The 14,448-nt window shown below is 46.6% G+C and overlaps 2 protein-coding genes across 48 annotated transcripts in view; one reads left to right on the top strand and one right to left on the bottom strand.

Moving 5' to 3' along the window:
- Nucleotides 1-12,110, top strand: part of Bent (projectin protein bent) — a 69,129-nt gene extending 57,019 nt beyond the window's left edge. For 45 of the 47 annotated variants that reach the window (XM_076763651.1, XM_076763655.1, XM_076763613.1 and 42 more), the window contains 24 exons: nucleotides 22-556; nucleotides 636-830; nucleotides 920-1,403; nucleotides 1,487-1,739; nucleotides 1,835-2,169; nucleotides 2,230-2,345; nucleotides 2,422-2,706; nucleotides 2,788-2,927; nucleotides 3,010-3,273; nucleotides 3,344-6,285; nucleotides 6,370-6,503; nucleotides 6,584-6,791; nucleotides 6,867-7,019; nucleotides 7,099-7,325; nucleotides 7,400-7,690; nucleotides 7,829-8,200; nucleotides 8,339-8,395; nucleotides 9,560-9,738; nucleotides 9,817-9,916; nucleotides 9,990-10,132; nucleotides 10,266-10,422; nucleotides 10,505-10,822; nucleotides 10,941-11,054; nucleotides 11,144-12,110. In XM_076763651.1, coding sequence (XP_076619766.1) covers nucleotides 22-556; nucleotides 636-830; nucleotides 920-1,403; nucleotides 1,487-1,739; nucleotides 1,835-2,169; nucleotides 2,230-2,345; nucleotides 2,422-2,706; nucleotides 2,788-2,927; nucleotides 3,010-3,273; nucleotides 3,344-6,285; nucleotides 6,370-6,503; nucleotides 6,584-6,791; nucleotides 6,867-7,019; nucleotides 7,099-7,325; nucleotides 7,400-7,690; nucleotides 7,829-8,200; nucleotides 8,339-8,395; nucleotides 9,560-9,738; nucleotides 9,817-9,916; nucleotides 9,990-10,132; nucleotides 10,266-10,422; nucleotides 10,505-10,822; nucleotides 10,941-11,054; nucleotides 11,144-11,340 — 8,199 coding nt within the window. In that variant the 3' untranslated portion in view covers nucleotides 11,341-12,110. The remainder of the gene's footprint in view (nucleotides 1-21; nucleotides 557-635; nucleotides 831-919; nucleotides 1,404-1,486; nucleotides 1,740-1,834; nucleotides 2,170-2,229; nucleotides 2,346-2,421; nucleotides 2,707-2,787; nucleotides 2,928-3,009; nucleotides 3,274-3,343; nucleotides 6,286-6,369; nucleotides 6,504-6,583; nucleotides 6,792-6,866; nucleotides 7,020-7,098; nucleotides 7,326-7,399; nucleotides 7,691-7,828; nucleotides 8,201-8,338; nucleotides 8,396-9,559; nucleotides 9,739-9,816; nucleotides 9,917-9,989; nucleotides 10,133-10,265; nucleotides 10,423-10,504; nucleotides 10,823-10,940; nucleotides 11,055-11,143) is intronic. The other 2 variants (XM_076763608.1, XM_076763607.1) reach the window with 2 other exon arrangements.
- A 93-nt stretch (nucleotides 12,111-12,203) lies between these two features.
- Nucleotides 12,204-14,269, bottom strand: LOC143341067 (uncharacterized). Its single transcript, XM_076763656.1, has 6 exons — nucleotides 14,006-14,269; nucleotides 13,509-13,925; nucleotides 13,247-13,445; nucleotides 12,942-13,172; nucleotides 12,667-12,873; nucleotides 12,204-12,599 (listed from the first exon to the last, which is right to left on the bottom strand). The coding sequence occupies exons 1-6, from the start codon at nucleotides 14,171-14,173 to the stop codon at nucleotides 12,253-12,255; spliced, it is 1,569 nt and encodes a 522-aa protein (XP_076619771.1). The 5' UTR covers nucleotides 14,174-14,269; the 3' UTR covers nucleotides 12,204-12,252.
- Between the last annotated feature and the right edge of the window lie 179 nt (nucleotides 14,270-14,448).

The following is a 14,448-nucleotide window of genomic DNA, read 5'->3' as shown; positions in this document are numbered from 1 at the left end:
ACAATTTCTATTATTTTTAAGACCGAAACGAAGAGCGACCGTACGAACTTGTCCATCGAGAAGTCTGTCCGCGAAGATGGCGGACTGTATGTGATCACAGCATCGAACGAGCACGGAAGAGACTCGGCGGACATCGAGGTGATCGTCGTCGACAGGCCTGGACCTCCTCAGGGTCCGCTCCAATACACTGGCACGACTCAAGATACCGTGTCTCTGTCTTGGAACAAACCTCTGGACGACGGTGGATCCGACATCACCAACTACATCGTCGAGGTGTCGGACTATGGAGCCGATAATTGGCGACAGACGCCTGGATACTGTCCACGAACCAGCTACACTGCCAAAGGACTCACCGAGGGCAAGAAATACGTGTTCAGGGTACGAGCAGAAAATATGTATGGAGTATCGGAACCCTTGGAGGGCAAACCAGTCATCGCCAAGAGCCCATACGATCCTCCAGACGCGCCCAGCCAACCCGAAATCCTTGGATACACTCCCAACAGTTGCAGTCTCTTCTGGAACCCGCCCCTCAATACTGGTGGCAAGCCTATCACTGGTGAGAATTTTTATTCTCCCTCTTTGATCGACTGCTTTGCCGGTCATTGCTAATTATTTATTATTTTTATCATTGTCAGGATATTACGTGGAACGTCGCGAACGTGGTGGCGAATGGCTCAAGGTCAACAACTATCCAACCCCGAACACAACGTTCACGGTGCAGGACTTGCACGAGGGTTCTAAATACGAGTTCAGAGTCATCGCTGTCAACGAAGCCGGACCTGGCAAGCCTAGCAAGCCCACCGAACCGATTACTGCTGGACATCAACGTTGTAAGCATCTGGAACAGAAAATATCTGTCTCCATTTTGGCACTAAAATGTTTCTTTTTCGGTCTATCGTTAAACATTGCGATTCCACAGTGCGTCCTGATGCCCCTGAACCACCGAAGCCCGACAGAATCACCAAGGATTCCGTGACCCTGAGCTGGCGTCCTCCGCGCAGCGACGGCGGTGCCAAGATAAGAGGGTACATTATCCAAATGAAGACCAGACACCAAGATGAATGGGACGACGTGAATGGTGCATTGATACCCACGAACGTTTACACGGTACCGAAGCTCACGGAGGGAGAGGAATATCTCTTCAGGGTGATCGCCGTGAACGATGTAGGCAACAGCGACCCGAGCAGACAGAGCAATCCGATCGTCATCGAGGAACAGCCTAACAAACCCGTTATGGACCTCGGTGGAGTTCGCGACATCACCGTTCGCGCTGGAGAAGACTTCTCTATTCATGTGCCCTACATCGGCTTCCCCAAACCCACCGCCACCTGGTTCGCCAACGACGTCATCAAGGACGAGACGGACTCGCGCGTGCACCAACAGCTGGCTGACGACTTTGCTAGGTACACTAAACTTTGAAAGTGATCTGAAGTTAGAATTGTAAAAGGTGTCTAAAATCAACTAAATAATGTTTTGCCTTTTGTAGTCTCGTGGTGAAGAATTCGAAACGTTCGGACGGTGGACAGTACCGTCTGCAATTGCGTAATTCTTCTGGCTTTGACACGGCTACGGTGAACGTTAAAGTTCTCGATAGACCTAATCCACCAGTGAACCTTCACGCCGATGAATTCGGCGGAGATGCGCTCACGCTGTTCTGGAACCCGCCGAAAGACAATGGCGGTGCAGACATCACCAACTACGTCGTCGAGAAGAGAGAACCTAAAGGAACTTGGTCCAAGGTCTGGTCAAAGGATTAGAAATTATCGTTTCTTGCGTTTACAAAGAGTATGGTACAATAATGCAAATGCAATATTTTTGCTGATACGACAAACAGGTGAGCAGCTACGTCACAACACCGTTCGTTCGAGTGAGGAACCTGACGGTTGGAAGCGTCTACGAGTTCCGAGTGATGGCTGAGAACCAGTATGGCACCTCCGATCCAGTCACAACGATGGATCCGATCAAGGCCAGACATCCGTTCGATCCACCGGGCGCGCCTGGAACACCAAGAGGCGTCGAGACGACGGAAGACAGCATCACGATCACTTGGACGAAGCCTCGTCACGATGGAGGATCACATATCCTTGGATACGTCATCGAGAAGCGTCTATTGAGCGAAGATAAATGGACGAAAGCCACCCCGTCTCTCGTTCACGAGACTACTTACAGGTACTGTTCTCGATCATGTTTCCAAGTTGCGAATGGTATGAATTTTGTATATTCTTCCAGAGTGACTGGGCTCATCGAAAACCATGATTACGAATTCCGTGTTGCGGCCGAAAATGCTGCCGGCCGTGGACCGTGGAGTTCCAATTCTGACGTGATCAGAGCCAGTGCACAACCTTGTGAGTATCCCCGAGAATTCTAATTCTGTGATTATTATCATAAAAGGTTCGTAATAATTAATGGAATCACTTCCAGTCCCACCGAGGATCACGTCTGACCTCAGCATCCGCGACATGACCGTGATCGCCGGAGAACCGTTCACGATAACAGTTCCGTTCAATGCGAACCCAAGGCCAAGGCCAAGTTGGTCCATCAACGGCGAAGAGGTTCTCACTGGAGATAGGATTAAGTTCGACACCACGGACGTTGCTTCGCAATTCATCAACAAGAAGGCTAAGAGATCCGATACAGGAACTTACACGATCTATCTCACGAACACTGTGGGCACAGACTCTGCTTCGTGCAAGGTTCTCGTTGTCGGTAAGCATTTGCTCCACTCGAATCGTGAGAATCGATAAAAAATGATTTCAAATGATTTAATAAAAAAATTCTGTTCGCCAGATAAACCATCCCCGCCGCAAGGTCCTCTGGACATTTCCGATATCACCCCGGAAACTTGTTCACTGTCCTGGAAACCACCCCTCGACGATGGTGGTTCACCTATCACGAACTATATCGTCGAGAAGTTGGACCCGGCTGGCGTGAGTCTCCATTTTATTTGTACTTTAACCCGTTGCATCAACGATAATCGGAGGGTACGTAAACGACACGAATTAATTTTAGTACTGGGCGAAGCTGAGCAGTTTCGTAAGAAACACCCATTACGACGTGTTCGGTCTGGAACCAAATCGCAAGTACAACTTCCGTGTCCGCGCGGAGAACCAATACGGAATATCGGAGCCGCTGCAGGCTGACGAACCGATCACCGCTAAATTCCCATTCACGGTACCAGACGCACCTGGACAGCCACGCGTCATCGATTGGGACACCTCGAACGCCACTGTGGTGTGGACCAGGCCAATATCCGACGGTGGTTCGCGCGTTCAGGTAACCACATCCTCCCTTATCGAAAAACAACCGAATAAGCATGATTGATAATCCTATTGTCCTCCTTCAGGGTTACAAGATCGAATTCCGCGACCCTGCGGATGACGCCCAATGGCGAGTGGCGAACGACTACCTGGTCAAGGACACCACTTACATTTGCTATAATCTCCTGAGCGGACACGAGTACGAGTTCAGGATAAGAGCGAAAAACGCGGCTGGTTTCAGCAAACCCAGCCCACCCTCGGCGCCGTTCAAGCTGAAGAGCAAGTTCAACGTGCCCTCGCCACCTGGCACGCCTCAAGTGGTCAAGGTTGGCAAGAACTACGTTGACCTGAAATGGGAAGCACCGGTTTCCGACGGCGGAAGCCGTATCACCGGTTACGTGATCGAGAAACGGGAAGTCGGAAGTGCCCTATGGGCCAAATGCAACGAGTACAACGTCACCGACACGGAGTATACCGTTATGCACCTGATCGAGCGCGGTGACTACGAATTCCGAATATTCGCGGTGAACGCCGCTGGAAGGTCGGAACCGAGCTCGTGCACCACTCCCGTCAAGGTCTGCGAGGTCGTGGGTGGCGAGAAACCAGAGTTCGTCAGGACTCTGCCGGTCAGCCAGATCATGCCCCTTGGCAAGACCCTCGTGTTCGAGTGCGAAGCCACTGGAAATCCTCTGCCGACAGCCAGGTGGCTGAGAAACGGCAGGGAGATCACCATAGGTGGTCGTTTCCGCGCAGAGGCGTTCGACGGAATTTACAGGCTCGTCATATCCGAAGTTATGGCAGCTGACGATGGCGATTACAGCTGCCAGGTCTCGAATCCGCTCGGCACAGCCACGACGACGTCCCGATTGAAGATCGGTTCGCCGCCACGTATCGAACGCATGCCAGACGATCTGTACCTGGCCGAGGGCGACAACACGAAGATCAAGATCTACTACAGCGGCGACCAGCCCATGGAAGTCCTCCTGAAGAAGGACGGTCATAAGATCGACGAGACGCCGCACATCAAGTACACGGTGTTCGACGAGTACCTCATCATCTTCATCAAAGACATTCAGAAGGACGACGCTGGTACATACAATCTCTCGATCTCGAACGACAGCGGCAGCGTGAACGGTTCGTTCAACGTGTACATTACCGGGTTACCCGGACCACCCACGGGACCCCTGGACGTTACGGACATCGACAAGCACACTTGCACCCTGTCGTGGCATCCTCCAAAGGTCGACGGTGGTCTCCGTGTTACTCACTACGTTGTCGAGCGTCGCGACGTGAGCCACACTCACTGGATCACCATCTCGTCCTTCTGCAAGGACACCACGTTCATGGTGCAAGGGCTGACCGAGGGACAAGAATATCTGTTCCGAGTGATGGCCGTGAACGACAACGGAATGGGACCGCCACTGGAGGGAACGAACCCCATCAAGGCGAAGGCGCCGTTCGATCCTCCTGGCCCACCGGGAACACCCAAGGTCACCGAGGTTGGAGGCGACTTCGTGAACCTCTCTTGGGAGAGACCCGAGTCGGACGGTGGCTCCAAGATCCAAGGTTACTGGATCGACAAGCGCGAGGTCGGCAGTCAGACATGGCAGCGCGTGAACGTCGCCATTTGCCTCCCAACGCAGATCAACATCTCGAACCTAATCGAGGGCAGGCAATACGAGTTCCGCGTGTTTGCACAGAACATTGCTGGCGTAGGACCCGAGTCCAAGGCTTCCACGTCAGTGAAGATCACCGATCCACAGGCGGCCAAGCCTCCGGAAGTGATTCAGCCCCTGCACAAGGTCAACTGCGTGCAGAACCACAACGCAACGTTCACGTGCAAGATCATCGGTACTCCGAAACCTACCATCACGTGGTTCAAGGGCGCTCGAGAGATCGTCAGCGGATCCAGGTACAACATCTACTCGGAGGGCGACGTGCACAACTTGGTAATCCACGATGTGTTCGGCGAGGACGCGGACGAGTACTTCTGTCGAGCAGTGAACAAGTGCGGCGTCAAGTCGACCAAGGGCGAGCTCCTGATCAAGACACCGCCCAAGCTGAACGTCCCGCCAAGGTTCAGAGACACTGCCTTCTTCGACAAGGGCGTAAACGTGGTCATCAAGATCCCATTCACCGGCTACCCGAAGCCCAAGATCACCTGGGTGAGAGAGGGCGAGACTATCGAGTCCGGCGGACACTACACCGTCGAGGTGAAGGAAAGACACGCCGTGTTGACGATCATAGACGGAACTCGAATCGACTCCGGACCGTACCGCATCACCGCGGAGAACGACCTTGGCCAGGACACCGCGATCATCAAGATCCAGATCAGCGATCGACCGGATCCACCCAGGTTCCCTCAGATCGACAACGTGGGCCACGATTCTCTCGCGCTCAGCTGGAAGCCGCCTCTTTGGGACGGCGGAAGCAACATCACCAACTACTTCGTCGAGAAGAGGGAACACCCGATGACCAGCTGGATCAGGGTTGGAAACACCAGGTTCTGCTCGATGGCGGTCACCGGACTCAGCCCTGGCCACCAATACGACTTCAGGATCTGCGCGGAGAACATTTACGGAAGATCCGATCCCAGCGAGGTCACGCCGTTGATCACGACCAAGGGCACCGTCAAGAGGGAGTTCAAGCAGAAAGAGTACAAGGTGGACGAGACCGGAAAGAAGATTCGTGGCAGAAGCGACGAGAAGCCACGAGATTACGACCAGTTCGTGTTCGATATTTACAGCAAATACGTGCCACAGCCGGTTGAGATCAAACACTTCTCCGTCTACGACCGATACGACATCCTCGAGGAGATCGGAACCGGCGCGTTCGGCGTGGTCCATCGATGCCGCGAACGCGCCACCGGAAACATCTTCGCAGCCAAGTTTATTCCAGTGTCCCACGCGATGGAGAAGGAACTGATCAGGAAGGAGATCGACATAATGAATCAGTTGCACCATCCGAAACTGATCAACCTCCACGACGCCTTCGAGGACGACGACGAGATGGTCCTGATATTCGAGTTGTAAGTACCTTAGCCGACGGTCAACGATCGCGTCCGTTGAGAAGTTCTAGCTTCGTTCGTAATCTCGACCTTTTGTTTGTTCAGCTTGTCCGGCGGCGAGCTCTTCGAGAGAATCACGGCGGAGGGTTACACGATGTCCGAGGCTGAGGTGATCAACTACATGAGACAGATATGCGAGGCCGTGAAGCACATGCACGAGAAGAACATCATACACTTGGGTAAACGATCTCTACTTGCGTTAGCTGTATGTACGAACAAGCATAGCCGACGAAGGGTTGATTCATCCTTGCGTTTCCAGACATCAAGCCCGAGAACATCATGTGCCAGACGCGCAACAGCACCAACGTGAAGCTGATCGACTTTGGTTTAGCCACGAAACTCGATCCCAACGAGGTGGTGAAGATCAGCACCGGAACTGCGGAATTCGCAGCCCCGGAAATCGTCGAACGCGAACCGGTCGGTTTCTACACGGACATGTGGGCCTGTGGCGTCTTAGCCTATGTTCTGTAAGCAAAACGTTCACTTTGTTGGAAACAGTTTTTAAAATGCACACGTATCCGAGCAAAATAATTTTATGGTAGATTGAGCGGTCTGTCGCCGTTCGCCGGAGACAACGACATCGAAACTCTGAAGAACGTCAAGGCCTGCGACTGGGACTTCGACGAAGAAGCATTCCGCGACGTTTCCGAAGAGGGCAAGGACTTCATTAGACGACTGCTCGTCAAGAACAAAGAGTAAATCTAGATACAAACGAAGCGTGCAAGTAACTTTCTCGAGAATATTGGTATTGCATCGCGTCGTGTTGCTTTTCAGGAAACGTATGACTGCTCACGAGTGTCTGGTGCACGCATGGTTGACCGGAGATCACAGTGACCGAACTAAAGCGATCTCGAGCAGCCGGTACCTCCGCTTCAGGGACAGGCTAAGGGCCAAATACGAGGACTGGGACAAATACGTTCTTCCGATCGGTCGACTGGCCGAGTACTCCTCGCTCAGGAAGTTGCTGATCGACAAATACAAGATTTACGATTCCTGCTTCGGTGAGGAACGATACACGTGCTACTCGTTTATTCTTTTTAGATCGTTCGATCTAAATTCGTTCGATGGATTGCAGATCGACGACAAGCGGCGCCGAGGTTCGTCATCAAACCAACGAGCGCGTTCGCGTACGAAGGCCAGAGCGTCAAGTTCACTTGTCGCGTGATCGCCACGGCTGACCCGACCCTCACGTGGTTCCACAACAACCAGGAACTCCGACAGTCCGTCAAATTCATGAAACGGTACCACGGAGACGACTACACCTTCATCATCAACAGAGTTAAACTGGAGGACAGAGGAGAGTATGTCATCAGGGCAGAGAATCATTACGGTTATAGGGAGGAGGTCGTTTTCCTCAACGTGCAACGTACGTCTCACACACTCTTTTACGATATCGTTTGAGGCTTTGCGTGACTCTCAAGGGCCTCAAACGTTATCAACTACCATGAAGCCAAGCTGCAAACGTCTCAACTGTCTTCTAACGATCCTCGTTTTGGACTTACAGCCCTACCAATTGAGATTCCGAAGTACAGACCGGAACTGCATCCAGTGCGAAGAAGAGAGCCACTCGGTTACAACGTCTGGTTGGAGACGATCGAATCGGCGCCAAGTTTCACCTTCCTGCTCCGACCTCGCGTCATTCAGGTCAGGCAAACGTGCAAGCTCCTCTGCTGTCTGGCTGGCAATCCACCACCTACGGTTAAATGGTACAAGGACAGAGACGAGCTCTCCAAGCATCATTACGCGATGACACACGCGGACGGCGTCGTGACGATGGAGATAATCGACTGCAAACCAGAGGACAGTGGCAAATACCGTTGCGTGGCCACCAACAAACATGGAAAAGACGAGACCACATGCGTCGTTATCGTTGAAGGTATAGTACAACGGTTGGGACATCGTAAGAGTAATGAATTTAAGGAAAAGCTTAGAGAACAAGCGACGCCACACTTTGGCGTAGAACGTATGTATTTTTTGAACGTTTACGAAGGACTCATGGAATATTTATTTGTAGGCACTGGAGAAACTGAGGAACAAGTTAAATTAGCACACGACCTCCTACATTCCGGAGGTAGAATCACGTAACGAGTGAAGCCCTGTCCTGTTTGCGATCCTTTTTAATGCACTGTTGCGGAAGAGAGTACCCCTTTGTTCGCCTGCCTTCCACGTTGCGATATCCATTAAACGTTTGAAGGAATCACAATCCGACGCCCTTGATCTTTACTCGCGCATTTAGGGTAAACGTACCAGTAATCGACGCGTTAAGGCAACTGTAAGACTATATCGCGTTAAAGAACTTTCAAATTTGCCAGAAATCGTTCACCGTGGATGTTTTAAGAATTTTTGAACCCATGTTTAGCTAGATGCTCGATGTATAAAATTGTGAAAATTATTGGAAAACTTGGACGAGCTGGTCCGTCGTTTCTGGATACTCTGGCCAAGTTTTACCTAAGATTTTTCGTTGGTTAAACATGGATATATTGTAAATGAAGAAAATGATAGTACAGTAGCCCTTCCCTGCAAGACTAAATTTTTTCCCCCCCGCCCTACAAAATGCTAAGTCATCCCGACCACATTTTTTTTTGACGCAAGAGCTTGAAAACTGCTTTTATCCCCTAATAAAACTTAACATATTTATATTTTTCATTGAAACAATGAAAAATGAAACAAGGACTTTGGAAACATAAAGTGCATGACTTCAAAGTCGCAGGGGATTATAGGGGGTTGATTTAAAAGAGTTTAGATGGGTTGTATGTAAAATGTGCATGTCGCTATCTGGATAAACCAATATGGCCGACCGACTTCTTTGATGGGATAGAGTTCCAATCTTCGTTTCATGGATTCACACGATACTTAAGCAAATTTCTAGCAAAATAAATATCGACTGTTCGATGGGTGATGTTTTCGAACCAATGAAACTAATCCTGGAGCATACTACTTAATCAAAAGTGCTAGAAGATTCGATTATTAATACGTTTACCCTATCCGACTTGCCTCCGTAGACTTTGCCAACCCCCGACTAACTTTTGTTTTGCTCCATCGTTTGACAATAACTTCCATCCAGATTGTGCCATTTAGGCGCTTGTCGAGTAGTTGCTTTGTTGGTTTGCACCAACGTTCCTGATTTATCGATAATAATTAACGAAGAAATTGGGAAGATAGTGGTGTGTTTTCGACCTCGAAAAAGAGAAAAATCACCGCCCATTTTTGACAAACGAAACAACGTCTTTCGTAGATCGAAGATTTATCGAGATGCCGCTGAAACCGGCTCCACCACCGATCATAACTGTTCACAAAGCCGGTGGATACAGCGGATATAGTTCCACCACCACGCAGGGTCACACGAGCAGTTCATCGTCCAATTACAGTAGTTCCACCAACAAGCAAAATTCCACGACTTCCTCTTCCTACAGAGTAAGGATTTAAAAAGAAAGGAACAAACGTATTTTATCGGGTCGAAAACACTCGATGCATCGGATACTTTTATTTTAGGCCACAGACTCCAGTACGGACAAACGAAGCGTCAAGAAATACGGTCTTGACGCCACCGGAAGCCCATCTCGTTCCAGAAGTACCACTAAAGAATTAGTTTGTAAGTAAAATAATCTTCGTCGAACGATCCGTACGATCGAAGAAGATAAATACGATGAGAATTGATCTCGTAGATCCTCCGGACGACTCGATGAGAGCGCCACAGTTCACGAAAAAGCTGAGCGATCTTACCATCAACGACGGAGAACAGTTAGAACTTAGCGCGATGGTCGACGGCGATCCGGAACCGCAGGTCACCTGGTCCAAGAACGGCAAGGTAAATTAAAGTCCCGTAGAAAAGGTGAAAATTATAAAGGAATTTCGTCCAACCTTTGCTAGACGGACCATTCTTTAGGCGCGATTTTACAATAGTATCGGGCCCCTAACGTTGTATTAAAATCGTTCTTTAGACGTTGAGCTCGTCGGGTATCATGAGTCTGAAATATAAAGCGGGAGTCGCGACTCTTGTTATCAACGAAGTGTTCCCCGAAGACGAGGGCGAATACACTTGTCAAGCGAGCAACAGCATCGGTACCGTAACTACCTCTTGCAAGCTGACGGTAAAACGTAAGCAAACAACATTTAAACCACTGTCAAAATGGTCGAGTAAAGATATTTCCTACCGTAAAAGAATGGACATACCTTTTAGCGAGCGCGAACGCATCCGCGAAGAAGAAGACCGACGACAAACCTCCGAAGATCGTGGACCACCTGACGAGCATGTTCGTAAAGGACGGAGAGGCCGTAACGCTGAGCTGTCGAATAATCGGCGCCCAGAAGTTCGACGTGGTCTGGCTTCACAATAATAAGGAGATCAAACCTAGCAAGGACTTCCAGTACAGTAACGAAGCGAATATCTATAAATTGAACATCGCCGAGATCTTCCCCGAGGATTCCGGCACTTACACCTGCGAAGCGTTCAACGACGCAGGGGAGAGCTTCTCGTCGTGCACATTAAACGTACTTGGTACGTAAACGAATATACATAGTTCTCTCTTTCACCCATTCCTCCTCGCCAGAAATGACCAAAATCTGGAGAAACCTTCGGAACTTACGTCCTTTAATCACGATTGTTCTGCTCGCAGTTCCAAACGAGGAACCGAAGAGCCCAGTCTTCACGACATTCCCGCAATCTGCAACGGTAGGCGAAGGCGAATCGGTTACGTTCACATGCAAGACTGAAACCGCGCCTTTGAAAGGTAAGGAAATACTCCGCTGTGCGTTGCAAGTGCCAGTGACCTTTGAAATGAAATTAGTATTCTAACATTATTTTACTCGTGATGTACAGTGACGTGGTTGAAAGACGGAAAAGCGATCCCGGAAACTAGCAGCAGGTACCTCTTCAGTTCAGACGGTGACAAATCGTTCGAGTTGCGTATAAAATCGTGCACAGCCAGCGACGTTGGCCAGTATGTTGCTCGTGCGATCGGCAAAAAGGGCGAGACGAACGCCGCATTCGCCCTAAACGTTACCAGCGAACAGTGAAATCGTTGATTTCGATTACGTAAAAAATCACAATACGACAAGGTTTGGGTGAGATCCATCTATTTTTTACCGTCTTATATTGTCCAGTAGCTCTGTCGGGATTCGTAAATCTGTTAATTTTTACGTTCTTCTAACCCGTCTCTTTTCAGCTTCTACGATGTTATCGGGAGAACGATGATTAGAAATGGAAAAAAAAAAAAATGGTAAAGAACAGAGAAAAATATTAAAACGGACTGTAAAAATTTGTGACTCGCGAACAATCGCGACGAATGGGTGGTTGTTATAAGGTTCGTGTATAAAAGAGAAATTGAAAAACGATTGTATTCGCACTATTCTATATGTAAATTATCATGGAACGCTGTATTTTCTTTTTGTGTGCTTATCATATCGCAAGAAACACGTGTCGTTGTATGGTGAACGAAGAATCTAAGGCGTCGAACAATACACGGATAGCACGCGCAATCTATACGCTAATACGAGCTTTGCTGTATACACGAATTACCATATTTTAAGTAAACAATGATGCATAACGGCAGTATAGAATTGAAACGATAAATCATTACGGTTTATTTCGGCAGGATAACCAGCATCCTCGAATATATTACATCTTTTTAACATCTTGTCTTGCCGGGATGACTGTACGAAAATAATTAATACTGTCGAAATGTACGTCCTTATTCCATGTAATCGTACGCACTGTCGTGTTATACTTGTTTGAAGACTGCTTCCGTTACAAAATTTACGATAAATAAAATATGATTCAAATATAATAGTTCGGATATTTATCTTTCTCGCTATTGTTTGCACCGCAACTTTTGAGGATGGACATAAGTAACAAATCAAATAAAAATGACACTTGACACTGTAAAAAAAACTTTGCTTTATATATAGGTATAAAAGAAAAAAATTGAATTACATAATGTTGTACAAGGTGTCAGGATCCATGATATTAAAGCATCCCGACTTCGGAATACAGAAATTTCGTAAATCTGTTCTCGTCTCGGAATTCAGATATACGAACTGATATTTATCATCGCCTCCATCGTTTAATAACATTATGCCGATATCAGTTACATTCGCGTACCTTAATTGATACAAATAATCTTCGTGAACGGTAGACGTCAAACGACTTATTGCTGGTAGAGCAAATGTAGTATGCTCTACATAGTGTTTTAAAAATTGTTCTTTCTTGCAATCCGTTGGCATTGTAAGTTTTACAATGTCGATTCTCGACAGAACCGGTTCACCCAAACGAAGAGCTAGTAGAAACACGAAATATTAAAGAAACACATGACAATCGTATGCACTCTTGTTTCTGATACTTACTGAGCAAAAATAATGTTGCATCCTGCGCGAAGAACTCGTCGACCCGTACAGAGGAATACTTATAATTCAATATAGTTTGCCAGTAATTACCTTCTATATAATAAATATAAATGGTTGACAATAATAAAAACAGTTTTCCGTCCTTAACGCAGTAAGGCTGAATATCGGTAAAGCTTTCAGGAACTTTTGCACCTTTCTTCCATTTACCTGAAATTATACAACATGTTTAAAATCGTATGGTCAAAAAAATTATTTGATTTCATATTACTCTTTACCTGTATGAATATCAAGAATATCAACTGAAAACAATTTCAGCCTATGCTTTCCCACACCACCTACTATTGTCAATTTATTTTTTAGAAATGCAACAACCATGTGTCTCCTTGGAATTGGCAACTTTGCTTGATAGTACCACTTTTTAGATATTAGGGAGTAACACCAAATAATATCATTAAATTTTCCAGTTCCTAAACCCATTTCTCCTCCAACTGTATATATGTTGAAACCTGTAAATATTTTCCTAAAGTGGTTTAAATGTTTGAAAGTTCTTCTTTCAACTTAAAATTAAAAATATTTATACCTCTACTAGCAACTTGCATCCCCATTATTGAGTTTTCTGAGCACTGTTTGTGTTTTAATTCTGTGCACTTAGAAAATACATTATTGTTCCAGATATACAAATATGGATCCTTCTTTGTGCATTCATACATTTTATATACAACAATGCCTTGTATGAACTTGAGTTGTCTTTCATCTTTTATATCTGGAATGTCTGACCTCTAAAATTAAAATATATCGAAATACACTATGAAAATACTATGTAATAATAGTATAATTATTACCATATGATGCTGTATCCATTCGTTTCTCACAAACTGCAAGTATTCTGTAGAAGCCCTCACATTAACATATTGAAGCAACAGAGTAATGTTCTTTTTAGACAGTTCTACGAGCGAAGGTAAAGGAAGTTCTTCAAACCGGTCTAAACATGTGGCAAGACAAATATCTTGTAATACTTTTACATTCAATTCTTGAGCCAATAACCATATATCGATTAATTTTTCTGGCAGCAACCAATTTATAACTATAATATCTATGGCATCGTTTGTTAATTCGTCGACTACAAACAGTACACTCAATTGTAACAGGCTCAGTAATTCTGTAAAATTTTTATTCACAAATTTTGTCATAGAAGCCTTCAACGAATGACATTGAATTTCTACGCGGTCCATATCATCGTGAATCCATTCGACAAAATTCTAAAAACGGAAAGGATTCAATTTCACATACAGGTAAGAATGATGCGAGATGTTTTTATATTAATCATGACCATAAGAACCTCTAAAGTAACTAAAGGAATATCATAATTAATAACATGTTCCTTGTCATGAGAATCATTGAAATTATGCGAGAAGAGAGATGCAAAATAGCAGCTTTTACTCGCAAGTTTCTCTTTATTCACTTTGATACGACAATCATCGAGTATCAATGTCAAAGTCTCCATCATAACGATTTCCCATTATGTAAATATAGCTCATCAATCAGGTATTGTCTACGACACCTATCCAAGAAGAGTTTGTGTTCTAATGAACCGAACACTGACCACGTAAAAAATCAGTATCTATAGCGCACTCTGTGTTTAAGAGCAATAACTCTGAAAATCATATTTAACCCGATTATCGACGTCAGTAACGTCGGCAAATTCGCGAATTTTCCTACTGATGCGATACCGACCAAAGTTTTGATCAAAAATTATTTACGCATTATAGGATCGTATGGTTT

This window comes from Colletes latitarsis, chromosome 4, assembly GCF_051014445.1.
Source record: "Colletes latitarsis isolate SP2378_abdomen chromosome 4, iyColLati1, whole genome shotgun sequence".
NCBI lineage: Eukaryota > Metazoa > Arthropoda > Insecta > Hymenoptera > Colletidae > Colletes > Colletes latitarsis.
This window is presented reverse-complemented; position numbering and strand designations above follow the sequence as displayed.

Excerpts from the sequence above, each read along its gene's own strand:
- LOC143341067 (XM_076763656.1), bottom strand. The coding sequence starts at position 14,173 with ATGATGGAGACTTTGACATTGATACTCGATGATTGTCGTATCAAAGTG. Across the intron at positions 13,173-13,246 it reads GATGCAAGTTGCTAGTAGAG|GTTTCAACATATATACAGTT; the intron begins GTATAAATATTT and ends AAATATTTACAG. Across the intron at positions 12,600-12,666 it reads TGCAACATTATTTTTGCTCA|CTCTTCGTTTGGGTGAACCG; the intron begins GTAAGTATCAGA and ends TGTTTCTACTAG.